General features: G+C 47.7%; 1 protein-coding gene and 1 long non-coding RNA gene across 4 annotated transcripts in view; one reads left to right on the top strand and one right to left on the bottom strand.

Annotated features, from left to right (window-relative positions):
* GHR (growth hormone receptor) overlaps positions 1-20,521 on the bottom strand; it is a 218,056-nt gene that overhangs the window by 106,660 nt on the left and 90,875 nt on the right. For 2 of the 3 annotated variants that reach the window (XM_037063239.1, XM_037063241.1), the window contains exon 2: positions 5,959-6,039. In XM_037063239.1, coding sequence (XP_036919134.1) covers positions 5,959-6,039 — 81 coding nt within the window. Of the gene's footprint in view, positions 1-5,958; positions 6,040-20,010; positions 20,277-20,521 lie in introns of those variants that run through there. The other variant, XM_037063240.1, reaches the window with a different exon arrangement.
* Positions 3,371-3,985, top strand: LOC118998817 (uncharacterized). Its single transcript, XR_005068955.1, has 2 exons — positions 3,371-3,763; positions 3,927-3,985. It is a non-coding gene; the product is annotated as an uncharacterized LOC118998817 (long non-coding RNA).

Here is a 20,521-nt window from a genome sequence, read left to right as displayed (position 1 = left end):
GTGTGTGCATTGAACACCCAGAGTCCAAGCTATTCTCGAGGGGCCCCAGTCCTTGTACTGCCAGCACGCGAGGCGCAGACCCGCCTGCTCACACTGCCAGCTGCTGCGTGGGGTGAGTCACCAGGCTACTGTGCAGGCCCAGCCGGCCTCCCAGACGCTCCTGGTGCAGCGCTTTGGCTCTCTCGGCTCACCCTGCACAGAGTTTACTGCACTCGATGAGGTAAACACATACTCCAGCAATGATGAAACTATCTGGGGGCATATGGCAATGTCTCAGGGACACACTTCATAAATGTCCAGCGACCACATGCGGAGGAGACTACACAGGCCTGTGTCTAGTAGGCCTTGGCCCCTCAGGGCACAGCAGTCAGAGCCGTACCACCGCCACGCTGCAGACGTGAGCGGATGGCGGTGGGGCCCGGGCTAGGCACAGGCAGGCGTGCTGGGTCGTGGTATAAAGTAAGGGTGGCTTAGGTTCTCTGCTGTCTTCAGTCTTGGCACGTCCCCTGCCCCACAGAGCTGTTACGTGCAGGGGCCACCTCTCTGCTCACAAGCTGAGCTGTGTTCCAGGACTTTGCCATATTAGATGGTGAAAACACTCCCGAAAAATGTGGGGGCACGGAGCAGCTGCCGGAGTAACTAGGCTCCGATGGCTCCTGAAGTCAGGACTCCGCACGTGCTCGGCCTCCAAGTCCCGGTGACCCCATCTCAGCGTCGTCTGCGATCCATCTGGTTTTCACCACCACGCTCACACTTACATCATCTCTCCCCTGACCTATTACGATCATCTTCCCCCGCACTCATCTCCCTCAATTTCACTTTTATCCTGTTACCAGTATGAGTTCCAAAATGAAAATCAAACAGTGTTAGTACCCTGCTTAAAACTCTCCCATAACCTAAGGGGACCAGAAGCAAATCACATTTACTTGTCCATCTTCTCTTCCACAGTCCATGAGCTTCTTCAAGGCAAAACATGAATTTCAAATTCCGCCTTGACTCCGTAACAGTGCTAGGACAAACTTTGCTGAAAGACGTCTGTGACAATCCCTCCGAAGGCCCACACTCCTGTCTTCCACTGGCACCATCTGGGTAGACAAGACCAGAGGCTCCATGACCTGGCCTGCTGTGGCCTGCTGAACTCCAATGTCAAAGCTGTGTGTGACAGCAGCAGGACCAGGTGACGCAGGACTGCTGATGTATGTGGACTCGGGCCATGGCACTAGAAGAGACCAAGATTTCTTCTAGCCTCATGGTGACCGGAAAGGCAGCAGCACCTAAAGCTCTGTGGCTTTTGTCGTTCCTGCCAGTGTGGACGGAAGGCCTCGGACTGTTTTCCCTCCTTGAAAACCGTTAGCCAGCACACTCCTCCCTGCTTACCCACCACAACCCATACTCGCTTGAAATACATCCTTTATGCTTTGGCAGCCTCTCAGGGCTCCACGGGGCTTTGACTGTGATGGCGTGGGGTGTATTTAGAAAACTAAATGTTCCTTCTACCGAACCACTATTTCCGATCTGTTAGCAGTGGGAACAGCGGCGTTTTTCCTTTTGCATAAGTGCTGTGCCGGTTTGCACAGATTTACGGAAAATGTTCTGAGACACAGAGAACACTACTTTGGGGATCCTGGTTCCTTCAAGACACGGCCTCTCACTCCTAGTATAAGTTGCTGTCTTAAGAGGTACAGAGGAATACAGAACTTTTTAACCTTTAGAGTGGGAAGACACTAATTCTGTGCTTTGCCTGGAAGCCACATCCAATATATATATATATATATAATATAGTTAATGTAATATTTATACAATGTATGTATAAGCACACACATATACATATAGTATATCATACATAGATATTATATATACTGTATGTAAATATTATACACACATAGTGTCCCGTCATGAGCTGATACACACGGATGAACACAGCACTTTTGCCTGGCCTACAACTTTGAGAAGAACCGAGGTTTGCAGGCAATGGCACACTCCTCCTCTCTCATCTCTTCTTCTCCCAATGCCAGCGGTGCTTCAAGGCTCAGGAAGCCTCGCCTTCTCCTTGAAGCATTAGCCATTGGCAGTCCTTCTATGACTCAAATCTACTGACCTAAGCTTACTCCCAAAGGGAACAGCCATGGATACAGTGCTCACGCACCACGCACTCGGGCCAAACGCATCCGATGCCGTCCACAAAGCAGGTGCTCAGAGAAAGTCTGTTGGACACCAAGAGTGTGGGACGGAACCCTGCACCCGCTAGCGCGGCGCCCCATCCCCAGCAGAAACCCAGTACCCGCATTCACTGTTCTCCACGCACGCCTCCCGTCGGTACCTGGGCACTCGTTCACGTTGTTTCTTCATCACAGCCGCTATTCCCAGACTCGCCCCCTGCTCTCCACAGACTTTAGAGTCCTAACCCAGTATTCTAACTTCGGTGACGTTCTCTCTGATGCACTACGGCCGGAAGTGACCCTCCTCTCTTCACTGTGCAGAGTGCAGTTCCAGCTGCTATTTCCATAGTTAACAGACCCTGCCTCCTACCGTAATCCTTTGTGTCTATCCTGACCCCTCGACTCCTGGTAAGCTCCCTTAGGGGAGAGCCACCACATTCTTCATAGTCCTAAGCTCAATCTTTGAAAGGAGAAAGCTCTGAAAATAGGTATCTGCATCTTGTATTTGTTGAATTAGCTAGTCCAGTCTACCCTGATTTATTCCTTTTCAGAGTATCTTGACCATTAGTATCTGTCACACAATCTAGACCTGAAAGACATACAGTCTCTCACTAATTTCTAGAAGTTTATCACCCCCAGCCAGACTGAACTTTTGCGGGGCAGGCCTGCTCCCGCCTCAGGTTGCTGAGGTCCAAGAGCATGCTCGGTGGTGGGCTGACTGAAACGAAGAGACAGGCACTCATCTGTAAGAGGCGCTCCTTGGAAGGCTCTTTATGGCCATCAGATCTTTAAACAGAGCTCTCATTAAATGCATCTCCTAGAAGCAGTGGCTTGGATACAGCCAGGGGACAGTCCAGCCCCAGGAAGCCCTCTGGACGTGAGGTCCTGCTGGTCACTCCTGACTGTGGAATAAGCAATTCTCCCCGAGACCTGCCTTGGGGAGCAGATGGAGAGACTAACATTCAAGATTATTCAGGATGAAAGGCTGCCAGAGAGAGTCTGTTGCAACACTTCAGCTAACACAATGGTGGCGCTGTTCAACGTTTAGTTCTCATTAAATTTCCCACAGGGCAATTAGGCTTCATAAAAACGCCTCTCGGGGCCAGTGTATTTCTAATTGCTCATCTGCCCAGACAAGAAAATCCCTGCTAAACATTTCAAGTGCCAACCTTCCCTGGGCACTGCGCTCTGTTACCTTCTCCCAGCTCCTGGGTGAATTTTCTGCAGGTGACACTTCCCAAATGCCTTACTCAGCAGGGCCATGTCTTTTACTGACCGTAAGGAATTCGAATGAGTGGTTGGGGAAATACGGTAGTGTTTTCTTTCTTTTTTTTTTTTTTTTTAAAAACCCTCACCTGTATTTTTAGTCTGCCTTATACAATGGGAGAGAAAATAAAAGTAAAACGATGTGGCTGTAATCCAAGCCTGGCACGGCCCACGAATGTTATGTGACATTTAATTCCCGTGGTGCCAGGTGATCACTTTGGCTAAGCCCATCAGAGAAATGGCCAGAACAGTGTGCTCATGTTGGAACATGCTCATCTATCTACACCTTATCACAGAAACGTCAGGTACCCTCTGTAACAATCCCAGGCCACTTCAAGGTGAAATTCTTTTTTTTCTAAAAATTTTTAAAAGTATTTTTATTTTAAAATTACAGTTGACATACAATATTATATTTGTTTCAGATGTACACTGCAGTGATTAGACATTACATAACTTACTAAGAAATCATCTCACTAAATCTTGTACCCATCTGACATCAAGGTGAAATTCTGGAGTAGCCACATATTCCAGAGGAATTCTGGTCAGCCCACTGAGAGGAGGAAAAAAAAAAAGGAGGAGGAAGAACTGTGTTCCTCTGCTAAACTACCTACCAGGTGCAAGTACTCTAAGCTGCCTGGTTTGTGTTTACCATAAACCATTGCATACTCGTAGGCTCTGTTCCTCCCGAACAAAGAAACAAAGCAAACAACAACTATCAGTAGGCAAAACAAAAGGCAACCACGAAGGCAGAGCTAATGATGTTCTCTCCACTTTCCTTCTAAAGCTGAAGGTTTACGTCAAAGCTAAAATGTCGAAGCAGCTGACACAGGCGCCTGCTGGTTGTGGACGTTCTAGGTCTAAATTGTAACGTGAGCTCCAGTCTTTCGGCGGGGGATACATTTTTGTAAAGATACGTCTTGAGAGATTTCCTTTGCCATACTTGTTGTTTCACAGATTTTTAAAATTCTCCAGCCTGGCCCAGTGGCGTGAAAGTCACCTTAACGAAGCAAGGCGAGAGGAAGCCACCGCGGACCTGGAATAGCAGAAGACCTCAGCTGTCATCCTCTGGCTCAGAACCAGGGTCTAAAACCAGCCTTGGGGAAAGCTGCTGAAGCAGAGCCTGAGATTCTCTCCGTGTCTGACTTGCACAATGTTGACATTATAACATCAGAGAGACCCCAAAACATTTCAAACAATGATGACTTCTCTCCTATAAATATTTTCAAACTGCTTTAAGAGATAAAATAATGAGGCGGACTCTGCTGGCCGGCGTCCGCCCCATCGAACAAACCGGTCACCTACAAAATAACATATTTTACCTCTCTTGTTTTCCTGGTTACCCTAGTTGCCCTTAGTGGCTTGCTACTAAGAACTTATTCTGGGCTCCAAGTTCAGGGAGTGCACCTGAAGCACCACCTCTGCCCTGAGGCTGTGTTTCCCAGCACTAGCCGAGGAGGGGGGTCAGCTGTTCTTAAAGCAACAGTGGAATGTGGAGACCCAGCCTAGGAGAAGAAGACCACTTCTCTCCTCTGTGGAAGCCAGGAAAAATGCCAAGCACTCAAGACAATCTATTACAAAGACCCCCACCCCTCTGTGAGCACAGCTTTCTCCCTGGACAGGAAAACCCACTTCCTCCCACTTCTTCCCACTTCCTCTCATGACCCTTTCTTGTTCCAGTTATTTCTTTTTTTTAAATATTTATTTATTTATCTTTTGAGGGGAAGGGAAGGAGAGAGGAGGAGAAATATTAATGTATGGTTGCTTCTCATGCATCCCCTGCTGGGAACTGGCCCCTGCCGGGAACTGGCCTGCAACCCAGGTATGTGCCCTGACTGGAAATCGAACCGCGATCGTCTGGTTTGCAGGCCCGCACTCAATCCACTGAGCTACACCAGCCAGGGCTTGTTCCAGTTATTTCTGCTCTCAGACCCGAGTTTGACCGGATGGAGACTTTCCCAGTAGGAAGAGGGGAGAGACAAGAACTACAGAGATGGCAAGGAAGCTCAGGACTTCTGAATACATTACTCACTATTTCAAGAGTCTCTGCCTTCAAACTTTGCCAAAGGGTAATCACCCAGAAAAGAAGATGTGAAATTTATTTGAAACCTGCAGTTCCCACTGTCGGAGAATATGATTAAGAACCCTTCATTCTGAGCTCTGCAGATAGGCTGTGATAACCTCCGTCACAGACGAGCTAGTGACCAGTAGGTTAATAACCCTTCAGGGTAATTTCCATGTATTTCCCGGAGCCTGAGGACCAAGAAGCCCGGCTTGCCTTCACATCGACGCCCCCAGCGTGATGCACAGCATTTATTTTTGATGTGAAAACACCAGATGCAAAGCTGGCCACGGTGTTCCCTGTAAAACATCATCATAAAAGTCCTCCCAGTTTATGATTTGAAAGATCAGTTTCCTCCTTGCTGCTACTTGAAACTTACATATTTTAATTAAATCAACCAACAAAACAGATTCCACAGAGAAAGCTCAGGGTTATTTCAAAACACTGTGGGTGGGACTGGAGAGCAGAACTCACCTTCACTCCCAGGAAAAGCATCACTTGAGCCCGCCACTGCCAAGGTCAACAGCAGCTTCCAGAGATCCATGCCTGGAGGACCTGCAACCACACAAAAAAAGCACAAGATGAGGCCAACTAAAAGCAGGCCATTATCATTAAGTGCTGTTTAAATGCTCCGTGTGTAAGCTGTCAATGAGCTGACATGCTTCTCGGTTCTAGAAGAAATCCCAGTCTGTCTTTCAATGCCCCAGAGTCTCCTACAGTCATACTTTTCACAAGGGCCAACAGCAGGTTGTAATAAATTTTACTCCCATGGGCGCTGGCCTCAGGAAACAACACGTACGATAGAGATACTCACACCCTGGCCCACAGCCACAGAACCAGTCCACAACAAATGCCCCCCCCCCCCCACGGCCCCAATAACTGGGCCAGAGTGGTTGGTTCCCTCTCACTGGAACTGGAAAGAGAAACTTGTCAGCCGTATCTCCAAGCACAGGACCTGAGCTGTGCCTGCCATAAAAGGACAAATAAAAAAACCTACTGTAATAGTAAAAGTCCTCCAGCGTGCGTCCCAGTGAACGAAAGACTCCAGCTGACCCTCAGATACTGAGCGAATAAGCCATCCAAGGGGGATCGGCTGGAGGGCAGTGGAGCGGGGAAGGTGAGAAGCAAACCTTAGGATAGAAGCAATGCCTAGGATACCTGCTCTCCTCCTGCGTTTCTGCGTGGTTTTAGGAGGAATGTGAACACCTCAGGCTCACACAGGGTCAGGTTGTGCCTCTGGCCGCTTGGAATCCCAAGAGTGGCCACACCTCCAGCCCTTCAGTTTGATGAACCGGCATCAGATCAGCATGCCTCGGCCGGCATTCACCTTTGCCTGGGGGAAGGACGCTTCTTTGGACTAAATGAACCCGGTGTTGTCCACTTCCAAGATCTCTGAAGGGGCGAGTCTGGGCTGATTTAAAATGAACTCCGGGACTCTCTGGAGAGCTGTTGCTACACTTGACGACTAACCGAGGCCAATACTGCCATCAAATCACACTCCCAAGTCACTGCGGCGCACTGATCAGCACACCGGGGCCCCCACCCCCGGGCCTCCCTCGGCCTTGTTGTCGTTACTGTGCATTCTTGACAATAAAATGAAAGAGCCCTTCTCACGAGCCTCATCGGGCTGAAGTGATAAACGAGGGTGTTTGTTTTCCTGGGTAATGGAATGGGGTGGTCCCCAGGAACGGCTGTGACATTCTGAATAGGTATAACATGTGTCAGGTTCTATATTTTCATTTCTAGACAGTGAATAGCCCATCTTTAAAGGTTTTATTTATTTATTTTTAGGGAGATGGAAGGGGGGGGAGAAAGAGAGGAAGAGAAACATCAACTGGTTTGCTGCCCCTTACACGCACCCCAACCAGGGAGCAGCCTGCAAGCCAGGCCACGTGCCCTGACGGGGAATCAGACTGGTGACGTTTCGCTTTGTGCGATGACACCCTACCCACTGAGCCACACTCGGTCAGGGCACCCATCACTTTTTTGTTCCATATGATTTTCTGTTTTAAAAAAATTCTAAGCAACCCCATCTCTGCATAAACTGAATCTCTTCTTCTGTCTGATCCCCCTCACACCTGGCCCCAGGGAGTCCCTGATAGACCAAGGGGATCATGTAGATGAACACACTTCACCAACTCTGAGATTTACGACACCCACGGTTTAGGTTTACATCCCTAATCTGGGAGGCTCCGCCTACTGGCCATGTATCCTCCTCATCTGCTTGGCCATTGGGAACCACTGAGCCTGTCTCCCTAGGTCCTCTGCTCTAGGCGAATAGTTGGAGGTCTGCAGCAGGAGTATATACAAAGGCTAAAAACAAATACGTTATAGGCTGAAAACACCATCCTGTTTGTAACTGGACATGTCCTTGTAAATTTTATTTTTTGCATATTTGTTTAAAACGTGAAAAGCCCCGAGGAGCTGAACTCTGTAAGCGAATTTTACCAACTGTGCTTCTCACACTTGGTGGCAGGTACAGAGCCTCCCGGCTGCTCGCTCCCTGGCCATCAGCAGCAACAGAGCTTCTCTGAGCCCAGGCTGCGTGTCTGCTTCCTAACTGACTAGGGACATAAAGAAGTCTGCATGTCTTGGAAGGGTGCTTTCGCTGGTTTGGAAGTTACCTCTCCAAAGGACGTGGCAGATGACAGACACACATGGATTTTGCTTCAGGTGACTAGCAGCTGATGCTTGCCCCAAGCTGTGGCCTGCAAATGAACTTCACTTCCCTGGAAGAAGCAACCTTTAACAGAGTGAAATGCCTGCTCTGTGGCCCTAACTTAATTCTAGCCTGCATTTCTCCCTCAGCCTCCAGGTGAATAACTCCTGCTGTAGGTATGCTAGTTATCAGAGGAATTCTGCTTGAGGTTTGAGCTTTTGGCAAAGACTTGCAGAAGCCCCAGAACCAGAGCAGGTCAGCTGGGAGGGCAAGGAACAGGGGAACAAACAGCTTTGGAGATTTCACACTCTTGCCTTGCCTCCCTGTCAGGCCTAGGTAACATACACCTCTTGCCCCGCTTCTCCGCCCTTTCCTTGACATACAAGATGCCCGAATTCTGGGCTCTCTGCGTCCCCCATCTTCTCAAGCTGGTGCTGTCTCCATCAATGAACGCTTCTTTACTTCAAAGTCTGATATTTTGAATCTTGTCCTTTGAAGTGTCCAGCACACAACTTAGAACCAGTAACAAACTGATTATCACAAGTTCCCTATGGACCAAACAGATCTCCATAGAAAACATTCTGTCCCGCAGAGCAAATAGATCAGAATTCCCCAAGGCAGAATTAAACAGGAATCTGCCTGCACACTCCTACAGCAAAAAAGTAAAGAAAAGAAAAGAAAGAGGTCTGTAAAACTGTCATTGTCCCAAAGAGAAGACAGCACAGCTCACGGCCTCTGATCGTATTGCGTAGGGAGCCAATGCCAATGCCCCACGGAGGCTGGAAGTGGAGAAGAAAGCCAGGAGATGTGGCCATTCAGGAAGGGATGGGTGCTGCAATAGAGACTAGCGCTCATCCCTTGCACTCTTGCTGGCTCGGAGGCGGCCAGCGACTCCCAAAGCAGCTGGCTGCACTTCCCCAGTGAGCCCCCTCGAGAGCCCCCTCGAGAGCCCCCTCGAGAGCCCCACTCAACCCAGAGCACGGGGCACTCGGTTCAACTGCACCGTAAGCTGTCCCCTTCTGCTGGGCAGAGCTCCGTGTGGCAGCTTCCTGATGAGCGGATCCTTCTGTCTCAGGTTCTAAGTGAGACAGAGCATCCCTAGGAGAGGACAGAGTACAGCACACAGAGTCCTGCACTTGAATGGAATCTACCAGTGACGTGGCAACTGTGAGCCAGGCGAAGTCCCATTGTCCCCCTGTCCCGGTACCACAATCGAAGTAGAGGCAGGCACGGGCCGGAGGATTACACGACACTGTACCTTAGTCAACTGGGTTTTTTAAACTTCACAATATTTTTCTAGGGAAAAGCCCTGTCTCAGTTTCTAAAGACATTTACGCATTCCTTGGCTGTAACCTCACGGCAAGCTGTGCCCTTGCAGGCGGCGGACAAGCTTCTACTCCTGCCTTAATGCAACACCCGTCCCAGAGCCAAGGGGTCTGCCTGCTCCCTGCTCCCTGCTCCCTGCTCCCGCTCCGGCAAGGGAGAGCCAGTTGAAAGCGGCGCCATCTGGCTGGCCAGAGTCTTCATTCCGTAGACTGCCCGGCCGAGGAGGCCTCCACATTAGTGAGGCCAATGATACACTGACTTTTATTTCTTGGCTATAAAACAGTCCATAAACACATGAGAAGAAATGGAGATTAAATATAATATTATTCCAACTTGTTATAACCAACTCCAGGCAAAGAAAACAACTGGCCCAATTCTCTTTAATTTAAAATTAGCAAGTATTTGTTGAACCACGAGTGCCTGTTTGCATTGTGCAAGGCACAATGGAGAATACAAAGGCAATGAAAATCAGAGTTCCTGACTTCAAGGACTGGGCAAGAAAGGCCCACATGACGGCGAAAGGAAGCATACCAACTACTCACGGAAGGTCAGAGTCGGGAAGGATCAGCCACCGAAGGCCTGGGCTCCAAATTAGAACCAAATGACAAATAAGGTTGCGATGGGTTAGAGAAAGGAAGAGGGTAGGGGCGCACCTTTGTTACGGGTGAACCTCGGAGAGTACAAGGGCTGGGGTGTGGGTCTGCATTCCGACCAGTGCAGGGCAGTAGGCTGAGGTGGCAGGCAAGCCAGAAAACAAGGTTCAGAATTATGAATTCGGGGGAATGAAATTAGATTGCAACTCATGTTAATCAGAAAGTCACTTCAAGCTTCGGTGTAGGTAAATCAAGTGCAAAAAAGAATTTTCTCGGCACAAATCTGCCCCTCGTGCCTTCTTAACTTAGTGTCACTGAGAAATACGGACAAGATCTGGTGATGACTGGGTGTTACGGAAGATGGTCGAGAGCTGTGTCTGTCCCAAACGACTGGGCACGGTGCACACGTGTGAATGAAAGCTGGCGCTGTCTATAGGAATTGGGAATTTGGGATCTGAGTCCCTGAGAAGGAGGAGAAGGTCACATGATTGTCTAGGACAGCTGGTGACTGTGATACTCGTGGGAACATCGGCCATGTCTAGTGGGAAGCTGATGGTAGGAGACCAAAGAGTGAAAGGTGGTCATTACTGGGTTTCAGAGATTTTGATGCAGAGATGATGAGGACCAGATGAATTTAATGTGAAGATCAGACTATTTCATGCAGAACCCCACATCACCTGCATTAAAAGTAGTAGCATTAAAAAGTACACAGGGAAAAAGGTGCTCATATCTGGCTTATAATTTGGCACAGATAAAATGAACTACCACGCTAAACTACCTCCACCCTCTGACTTGTAGCTAGTCTTTACAATAAAAGTGGTCAAAAGCTTTCCTACAAGTATGTTGCTAGCCTCTTCATATACGGGAGGAATAAAATGATAGACTTAATTGCTTGTAGTCCTGTTAAGGCAAAATACTAAATGGTTGATCAGAAATGTTTCCCTCAATTTTTGTTTTATTGATCTAGCTCTTCTGATACTGAAAATGAGCTGATAAAAAAATGACCACAGAAGCAGAATTGTTATATTGCAAAACCAAGACTCCAGGTAGGTGACCTCATCAATGTGTACTTTCTGATGCTGGTGTGGATTACTAATGAAATGTTGCAAAATCGAATCCCGTTGACTTTCTGGTGAAGCTTTTCTAAAAATTCAGCAGTAGGCAAGGGTAAGGCTAATTCAAAGGGCACATGAAAGAACCCATTCTAATTAGCAACTGGAGTTTTGCTAGAACCATCTGCATGTAGAGTTCATGGCCCACTTTTGATGGTGGTGGTCATTGGAAAACTGACCCTAAACGCCTTAGGTGGACTTATTTCCTTCCCCTCCGTGAGGGAGAAAAAGTTCACAGACATTACAAACACAACTACTTTTGCTGAGATTCCTCTCTCCTCAGCATCCAGTGGGGAATACAGGGCGAGAAGGCATTTTAAGTGTGTACGGGATGAGGGGGAACAAGGCTCTTGGAGTAGTCCATGGTGGGTGTCCTTTTTAACAAGCAAAGCACACGTGGCAGAGACCTGTGCTGGCCAACTCAGCGACCTCCTGTGGCCATGGAACACTTGAGAAGTGGCTAATGCAGCTGAGGAATTAAATAAGCTAGATTCTATTCACCTTTAATGAAGTAAATATTGTCATTAAGTAGTTAAGTATATTTGGAACAGGTTGGATATACAAATCTGCTCTTTCTGCAGATGTTATAAAATCTAAAAACAGATCGTTTCCAATGAAAATTGGGAATTAAACTGATATGTGCTGCAAATGTAAAATATACATGATTTTGAAGGCTTGGTACAAAAAAGGATACAAAGTGTTTCAATAATGTCAATGTGGACTCTGTGTTAAAATCATATTTTGGCTTATTGGGTTAAAGAAAACATTATTAAAGATTAATATCTTCTGATTTTTATTTTTCCCCGTGATCAGGAGAAAATGTTAAATTATATATATGGCTCGCATTATATTTTATATTTCTATTTTACAAAATTGAGAGATGCGTTTTATGGTTTGTGTGTGTGTACTTGCATTCATAAATACGAAACTGTTACAGCCAATATACTTGCTTCTGTAAAATAACAATAAACATAATAAAACTTTATATGTCTAACAAAATCATTATAATTCCAAATTCTGTTGGAAGAGGGCCTTCCACATGTGGTGTGATGGGACTGAAGATTCATTGGAGTTCGGTACGATTAGACTCATAGGAGGTTTGCCTTAGGGTGCTCGGCGTGCTTTTGCTCACCTTCAGAAGTGTGACAATTCATACTGGGTCTCTCCTTTTGAGTCACAGACAGTGGTGTACTAATAAATATTTAATAATTGTTTCTCTGGAATAAAGGACCATGAACCTAGCACTTGCCAGTTTCTGTGGTGGAAACACCCCCAGCCTGGCTGATTTTAAACTACCAAGTCACAAACCTGGACTAACCAAGTCCCTGGGTTCACAGAAGTCACTGGATGTGGATTCCCAGGCCAGGACCTGTTGGACCAGCAACTGAATGATGCTGTCCAGGTTCCATGTAGGTAACAGGTACCAGATGAAGCAATCTGCTGACATTGAGGCAAGATGTGACAGACAGTGCCTCTGAGTGAACCCTGGGTGACTGATTTCATGTGATGCCATCTGAGCCACTCTCAGCTGATCACATTTAGTTACTAATCACTCACAGATACGTTCCCGGGTCTTTGGGAATGAACACCAGCCTCTCCCTCGGATGCTATCCTGGATCTCCACGTACAGACAGGGAAGCTTAGGGGTTCAGAGCATGTATTCTGGCATCAGAGAGAGCTAGGTTCAAATCCCACCTTTCCCAAACCTGAGTGTCCTCATCCTCACTATGAGGGTGACAATTGTATTACCTTTTCCATAAAGAAATCAGAAGGGGAAGAGTTCTTCAAAGCTCTTGGCATGCGCTCTGCCTGTAGCCAATAAATGCCAGCAGCCACGTTGACTCTTTCTCATACTGGTCATGAGTAGACTACGTTTCATAATATTCCCATGGAGCAGATCAGGAGCAGGCCCTCATTTCTATAACGTGAAACAGAGGCCTATGGAGGTGGTAACGCAATCAGCACACGTGTTCTTGGGCAGCCACAACACGTGAGACTCCCTTCCTCAATCAAGTGCTACATTACACAAGGCTCTGGGGAAAAGGAGGGCTCCTCGTAGTGGAATGTGTGCATTGCCTGGGATTAGGGGGGAATGACAGCCATTTGTGCTCAGGCATGGTGGCCATTGCACGCCTTTGGCATGGAGGCCCAGCTGTGTGAGAAATACTCCAGAGGCTGACTTTGCCCCCAGTCACCATGTCAGCTACTGTAAGAAAAGTCTGTGCTGCTGTTACTGGATCCAGATCATTGGTTTGCGACCCCTAGATTTCTAGAGCTGAAAACTGGGTAGATGAATTTCCATGACGAGCGATTTGGCTTGATGCCTTCCCTAGCAATGTTCTCTCCTTATGAGAACGGAGAAGGCTGCTGGGTTACAGGAACCTGGAACTACCTCTTCCTTCCTGCGGAGTGAAAAGAATAAGGGGCATTTCAGCACTGAATGCTTGGGGCTGCCCCTATCTTGGCATGCGTGGGCATTCCGTGGGGAGCGAGCCTTTCTCCCTGCACGGGCCATTCTGTCTGAGGTCAGTAGGACCCCGTGGCACTTTGCGATACTGGCAGTTCACCATAGCAACTGTTCCTGTGGGTGGTCAGCAAACTCACTCAGCCTGGCTCTCTTGGTGTATCCAGTGATCACAGTGCATGCATGGCTCTCACATGGAAGAGGACACCAATTACACAGGTGCTCATTTGAACAGTATGCTCCTTTTTGTGTCTTACTGCACACCATTGCACCTACCAAGTCATTTTTTTTTTCCAAAACGGAGTTTGAAAGAACAAACCTCTTACTGAGCTTCTGCTTTCTCTCTTGTTCCACAAGACTCTTTTTTAAATCTAATTTTTATGACTGCGGTAGATCTGTAACATGAAGAGTGTGCTTTCAACAAGGTTGAAGATGTTGGGAGTTTCTTTCAAATCTCAGAAGGGAATGGGCTTTGATAAACCTAATTTAATAGGAAATAGATAAGCTATGGAAGACATCTCATAGAACCAAGTCTTGAAATAACAACCCTGCCTTGATGAGATTATAGGCTGACGATGATTAGCGTGGTAACTCACAGCCCACCAGCGTACCCAGATAACTTATAGAGCAAACACTGGGAGGACCCTTCTTTCTTTTTATCAAGTCCAAAATGGTAAAGTTGTACTTTTAAGGTCAACGAATTAGGAAACCAAGTGCGAAGGGCATGACCTCCTGGAAAAGCTTTACTAGACGGGGAGCCAGCAGCCCAGCAGCGCCTGTCCTGGTGACTGCAGGAGAGACTGGCTCTCTGTGGGCTCGGTCCCCTTGCCTCCACACCACTCCACGATTCAGGGCTAAGCTAAACCCCGCACTGTGTGATGCTGTGAAAACTGCCATTCACTGAGGAGACGTGTCCCAATGCTGCCCGGCTCCTGTCCTCTTCGTTTAGCTGGGAGCACACTGGAGGCAATAGCTGCGTCTCACTATTGCATCCCCAGTGACTAGCCTTGGGTCTGGAACAGAGTAGATGTCCCCCCCAAAGGTGTTCAGTGGCTGAGCATGCAAGGTGCCAATCTCCCTCAACTCTGACCCAGAACTGGCACGTGTAGAGAAAGGTTGAGAGGGTAGGCGAATCCCCTGGACAGAACATTTCTGGGTAAGCATTAGAACCATACTTGCCGCCTGCCTCTCCCTTCCCGCGTCTCTTCTTAGATGCTAAACCAGGCTGAATAACACCTGTGTAGGGTACCAACGGGACAGGGAAAACTACAGGAAATGAGAAAGTCCAGTTTGGATTTGATTTATGGACACCATAGTATTCCCAGCGCTTAGGGATGTCAAGGACATTGATAATTCATAAACGCTGACTTAACAGCAGTCTTTAGGAGCAGTACAGCTCAAAACGTATACTATTCAGCTCTAGGCCTTAGGGTCTCCAGGAGCACCTGGACTACTTTTGGGGACATTACTTAAGACTAAAGACTGTGTTCTTTCCCTGACACAGGAGCAGCCCCCACCTCCTTTAAGCCTAGATATATAAATAGAAAGAAATCTATTTGGCCAGACTGACTGGCTCCCAGATAGATAGACGGCAAACCCAGGGCAGATCGCAAGATCACTGTCTTGTCTTTGGGAGGTTTACAATAACCACCTCACTCTTGAAGACCAGTTGAGGTAGCGCAGCAGGGACTCGCACCGCGTGCTGTTAACAGCGCTAATGCAAAATGCGCTCCAGAGCAGTGCTGTGTCACAGAAATATAACAGAGCCACCAGTGCTGGGCACGGGTGCCATTTTAACTTCCTGGTAACCCATTAAGAGTAAAGAAATAGGTAAAATTAATGCTAATAATGTATCTTACTTGATCCAATATATCTAAAATATTGCATTTCATCATGTGATAACTATGAAAAGTATTAAGGAGATATTTCAATATTTTTTGTCATGTGCAATTCACACTCACAGCACACTGCAATTGGCACTCGCCATGTCTCCAGTGCTCAACAGCCATGGGCAGGGCAGTGGATGCGGCGTCAGACCATGTGGCTCTGGGACACCAAGAGGCGTGGATGCCCATGTGGCCAGCCCCCAGGTGGTGCGGAACGTATTGGTGCTTCTTACGGCTTACGAGCAGCCTGTGCTGCTGGGAAGACCTTTGAACAGCTCTTTTGCTGGGTCTAGTCGTTCCTTGGAGCCCTATAAAGACAGAGTCTTGCTACGGAAGCAAGAAGCGGGGTGTTCCAGACCTGTCCAACACCCACTTTGCGCGTAATTACTGAGCGCTGATGCATCGACGGACCTTTCATCCTTGGCACGGCATTGGAACAGAACACCAGATCTGTTCCTAGTTACGGGACTGGAGGCAAAAAGTCATTTCTCACCCTCAGCCTCCTTACGTCTAAAATAGAATGTCTGGAGCTCATTGATAGTTCTCAGCCTTGGCTGCAAGTCACAACCCCCTGGGGACCCGAGACACCATGCCTGGGCTTTCCTATGGACGAGTCAGAAACTCTGGGGTGCGCCTGAGTATTGATACTTCAAAGTTTTTGTTATACGATTCTACAGTGCAGCTGGAATTGAGAAATACCCATCTAGTGCAAACCAGACACACTCAAGGAACCTTCCTCAGCCGAGCGGAGGGAGAGAAAACAAATATCAAGGTCCCCCACTCAACCAACCAATTAATATACTTTTTGCAATAGAGAACCCTCTATGCCAAATGGCTGAAATACTAAATATGGAACTAGGATAAGAAATTATTGTCCTGGGAAGTGGCAAAATAAAAAGAACACAAGTAAATAGATGGAATCAGTCGTCCTCAGATCTGATCACCAAAGTAACGCCAATTAGCAATGATTACTAATCTAGGTACTGCTCGGAAGGGACACTGCAGATACAGTTAAGGTTGCTAATCAACTAACTGTAAAACAGGGGGATCATCCTGGATTACGCAAGTGAGTCAATGTAATCATAATAGCCTGTGGAAGCAGGCCATCAGTCAGAGAGATTAGAAATCCGAGCAGGACTGGGCCTCCTGTTGCTCTAGGGGACCAGGAGGAAACAGGAGACACAGGCAGGCAGCCTCTAGGTGCAAGAAACAGCTCCTAGTGCGGGGCCAGCCAGCCAGGAATGGGGAAGACTGTCCCACCGCGGCAAGGAACTGAGCTCTGTCAGTAGCCCATGTGAGCCTGAGAGCAAATCCGCCCCCGGAGCCCAGTCTGCCATGGTGAACTCTAAGCTGAGAATCCGGTCCGACTGTGCTGTGCTGACTTCTCGCCTACAGAACCGCGAGATAATAAAGGGCTGTTGTTAGAAACCACTAAAGTTACGATAATTAGACATGGAAGCAATAGAAAACTAATACGGTTTCTAAAAGTCCATTATGGAGTCCAGGGTTGAATTCCCAGATATCAATCAAAAAAAATTATGTAAAGTATATGACTGTCTAACCATTAAGCTGTATACCTGAAACCAATACAAAATAAAATGGAGGCAAAGGAGGCAATTATCTAGTCATTACTAAAACATGTCTATATGAGAGGAGCTTTTTAGCAGAGCACAGAAATTTGGAGGTGGAAGGGCCTTTACAAGCAATCTCATCCAATCAGTTAATGATGGATGAAGAATGCTGAAAAGAATTAGATAGTACGTAAATAATTAATAGTGTTGTCTCCTCCAACTCCCTCTGACTGGCTAAGAAGAATGTCCCAATACAGAAATGGGGAAAATCATCTCTCTGAGCTTGCTGAAGCTCTCTCTCGAAGTCATTTGGGTCCCTCTATTTTAAATCTACAACTGTCAAAGGACCTTCTGATTCTTATCTTGCTTTCTGGGTTTGCTCTCTGTCGGGAAAACGAATACAATAACCAGGGAAATGAAACTGCTTGACTGTGGACACGGAGAACAGACAAATGCATTGCGATGCTGGTGTGTTGGCCGATCTCTCAAATGTGGATGGTGTAAATTGGGCCCCTGCAGTCTGATCACCTCTGGGTCATTTAATGTAACTTATTGTTTTTTTGAACATGTAAATCCAGGCATGAGTTGACCCCAGGGAAAGTGAGAGAGCAAGAGTGAGCCTGGCTAAATCAGTTTGTTGGCTGTGCTTTTCCTCTTCCCCTCAGGTCTAACCAGGAAATTAAAAACCAGATGATGTGTTAACACCTCTGACAGATGAGGGTGGGGGAAGATAAAAATGAGGAGCATGTATTTACGGGGGAAGAAAAGGCAGCATGGTAAGGGAAAGGACAGGCTATTTTCGTCCTCGTAAATCCAGCGTCTTGGCTAAGGAGAGCTTGTTTTCAGAGCTTCTGAATTAAACGTTCCATTGTCTGGAGCCTTTGTTCACCACCCCACGGTGTGACCACTGCCATTCAATGACCCGGCCATGTCTCTCCTAAGCCAGTTGGCTGGTGGGTGACGGCTGGCATGAGCAGGCTGAGCTAAGCCCTGGACCACTGTTGACTCACGGAGACCATGTACCTACCAAGTCAAAGGGAGAGACGCTTGAATGCGTTGCTGTTGCCGCCCAGTGGAGTGAAATCAGCTATTTCACATCTCACAGGACAGTAGTAATCAACATTCGCCTTCCCATGAAACGGAAACAATGATTTAAATGAAGTCTTCACTTTTAACCACTTGTGATCAAGTTACCAGTTAAAACTTTACTTTCAAATGAGGAAGATAAGCTACTGGGAAAGCCCCGGCTGGTGGTTTCCACAGAGCATCATGCAAACGCTAGAGACCCAGAGGGCAGGGGCCTCAGACACAGAGAATTAATACGCCTGCACGCCCCCAAGCATCTCAGACGACTCCTGTGCACCGCCACGCAGCATCTCCCATCTGCCCCCAATCTCTGCCTAAGGAGCAAACGGCTTCCTTTCCCTATATCCTGTTTCACTTCATGAAGATTAGGGTTGTTCAGTTACCTTGGTTACTCCGTCCCCTCTTACATGTGACTCAAGTCACCACGACGGGGTGATCCTACCTTGGAATTCTCTGGAATGTAGCTCCTTGTTCTCCAATCTCAGAATGAGAGGCCTGTTCTGCGTCTTCTCATTCTAAGACCTGAAACAGCGTCTGCTTGGCCTCCCTCCCTTCACTTTCAAGGCCCTGCCAGAACAAACACAAATGTCCGTACTCTTCACAGTGAGGCTGGGACATCAGCACCTCCATGAAGCCTTCCACACTCCCTGGAAACTTAACTGTTCCCTCGTCTGTGCTGTTACCCTGATTTTTCCTCACCTGCCTATCAACTGTGCCCCAGTACTGAAGTCACAAGATGATGGACAGGAATACATGGGTTCCCGGTACCTGCGGGGCTGTCCGTAAAGTTCGGGGGGTGAGACACACCCACTCCATCTACCATCCCACCCCACCTCCTCACCAAAATGCCTCGCAGGACTGGATGAGCCCTCCGTGTGGGATTTCTGTGTGGGGAGGGCGTTGGTGGGTGCAAGCACTGGTGGGTCACAGGCCACAGGCACTAGATGTGCCCCCACCGCAAGAATATCCCCAACGAGGTCTGGCTGCTGTTTCTGGATCTTTGGGAGAAGTTGGGTGAGAGGGGAGTCTCACATAAATTATTGAAGGAATGAACAGGGACCCCGATCCTAGTTTAAAACAGGTGTTTTGGGGAGGTGGGAGCATGTCCTTCTGTCAGCAGTTTATCTGAACGCTGTTGAAAGAGGTAAAGTAGGTGGTTCACCAGGTGCGACAGGTCAGCTGCAATCAGACCTGCAGTGAGGAACCCAAAGCCTCAGACAAGACTGGCGGAGGGGTCCAGCTAGAAGCACAAAGAGACAGTCTCACTTTGCTTTTCTCCAAAGTGCTGACCATCCCCAGGGCTTCGGTGAAATGCAAAACAAATGTATGATCGTGTTGTTGCTCCTTCTTTGCAAAATTCTCCTAAAAATAGAAACTGCCTGCTCACGTGGGAGACATGGACCCACGTTAACTCCCTGAAGTGCTGACTGAGTGCAAATTGGCATTCAGTTGAGTGTCTCCACACACACCAGCTCCCTGCATGCTCCGAATGCAAGCCCTTCGTTCAGAGAACAAACTTTGGAAGCCCAAAATGCACCTTAGATCAGGCAAGGAAGGCCATCTGGGGCTCTGCATAATAAGACTACTTTATAAACACCAGGACAAGCCAAAGAAAGTTGCCAAGAGCAGAAAGGAGAAGAGCAGAGAAGCAGAGGAAAAAGGGAACACAGAGAAATTAAGCCTGAGAGGGAAGAGTGAGATGGGAGGCGGAGGAGAACCATGGTGTAAGCTGTGTTGGAGATTTATATCTAAAAATGCAAAAGTGAGTGAAAAAAGAGAGACCTGACCATCAGTCTGTTCATGAAAATTAACAAGAAAGGCATACTGACCCACAGTCCGGCAGTTACTCCTGAAACAGAGCTTGGATTTCCGTATGGGTTCCCCTGGGCTTTATAAAAAGTACTCTTGAAGTTTCCTTTTTCATTCAGTCATGAAGCAAACAGACCACACTACTCTAATTTGGTTAAAATCTGGCAGACAGGGTGGGCTTGAAGGTGGAACACGGTGAAAGTTTCTTGGTCACCACTTGGCATGTCTTAATCTCCAGCTTCTCTGTCTCGCTGCCTTCATATATAAACCTGGGCACAATTCTCCCCAAGTCAGTTATATTCCCTATCCCTCCCTCCTTCCTTCTCCCCTCCCCTTCCCCCAATCTCTCAATCTCTCTCTCTCTACACACGCACACACATGCACCCCAGTCCTGGGAGAGGAGATGAAAACACAGGGCCCACTGCCTCAGAAAATGAACCCCCGACCTTTGCCCGGTACTTCTTTGGCCTCTGCCAACTGAAGCAATCCATCGCAGCAGAGCCAGCCAGACTGGCTGACAAGATGGTCAAG

The sequence above is a fragment of the Sturnira hondurensis genome, unplaced genomic scaffold (assembly GCF_014824575.4).
Source record: "Sturnira hondurensis isolate 20B ecotype Veracruz unplaced genomic scaffold, ASM1482457v3 Scaffold0014384, whole genome shotgun sequence".
Lineage (NCBI taxonomy): Eukaryota > Metazoa > Chordata > Mammalia > Chiroptera > Phyllostomidae > Sturnira > Sturnira hondurensis.
The sequence above is the reverse complement of the archived record's forward strand: the minus strand, read 5'-3'. Positions and strand labels throughout refer to the sequence as shown.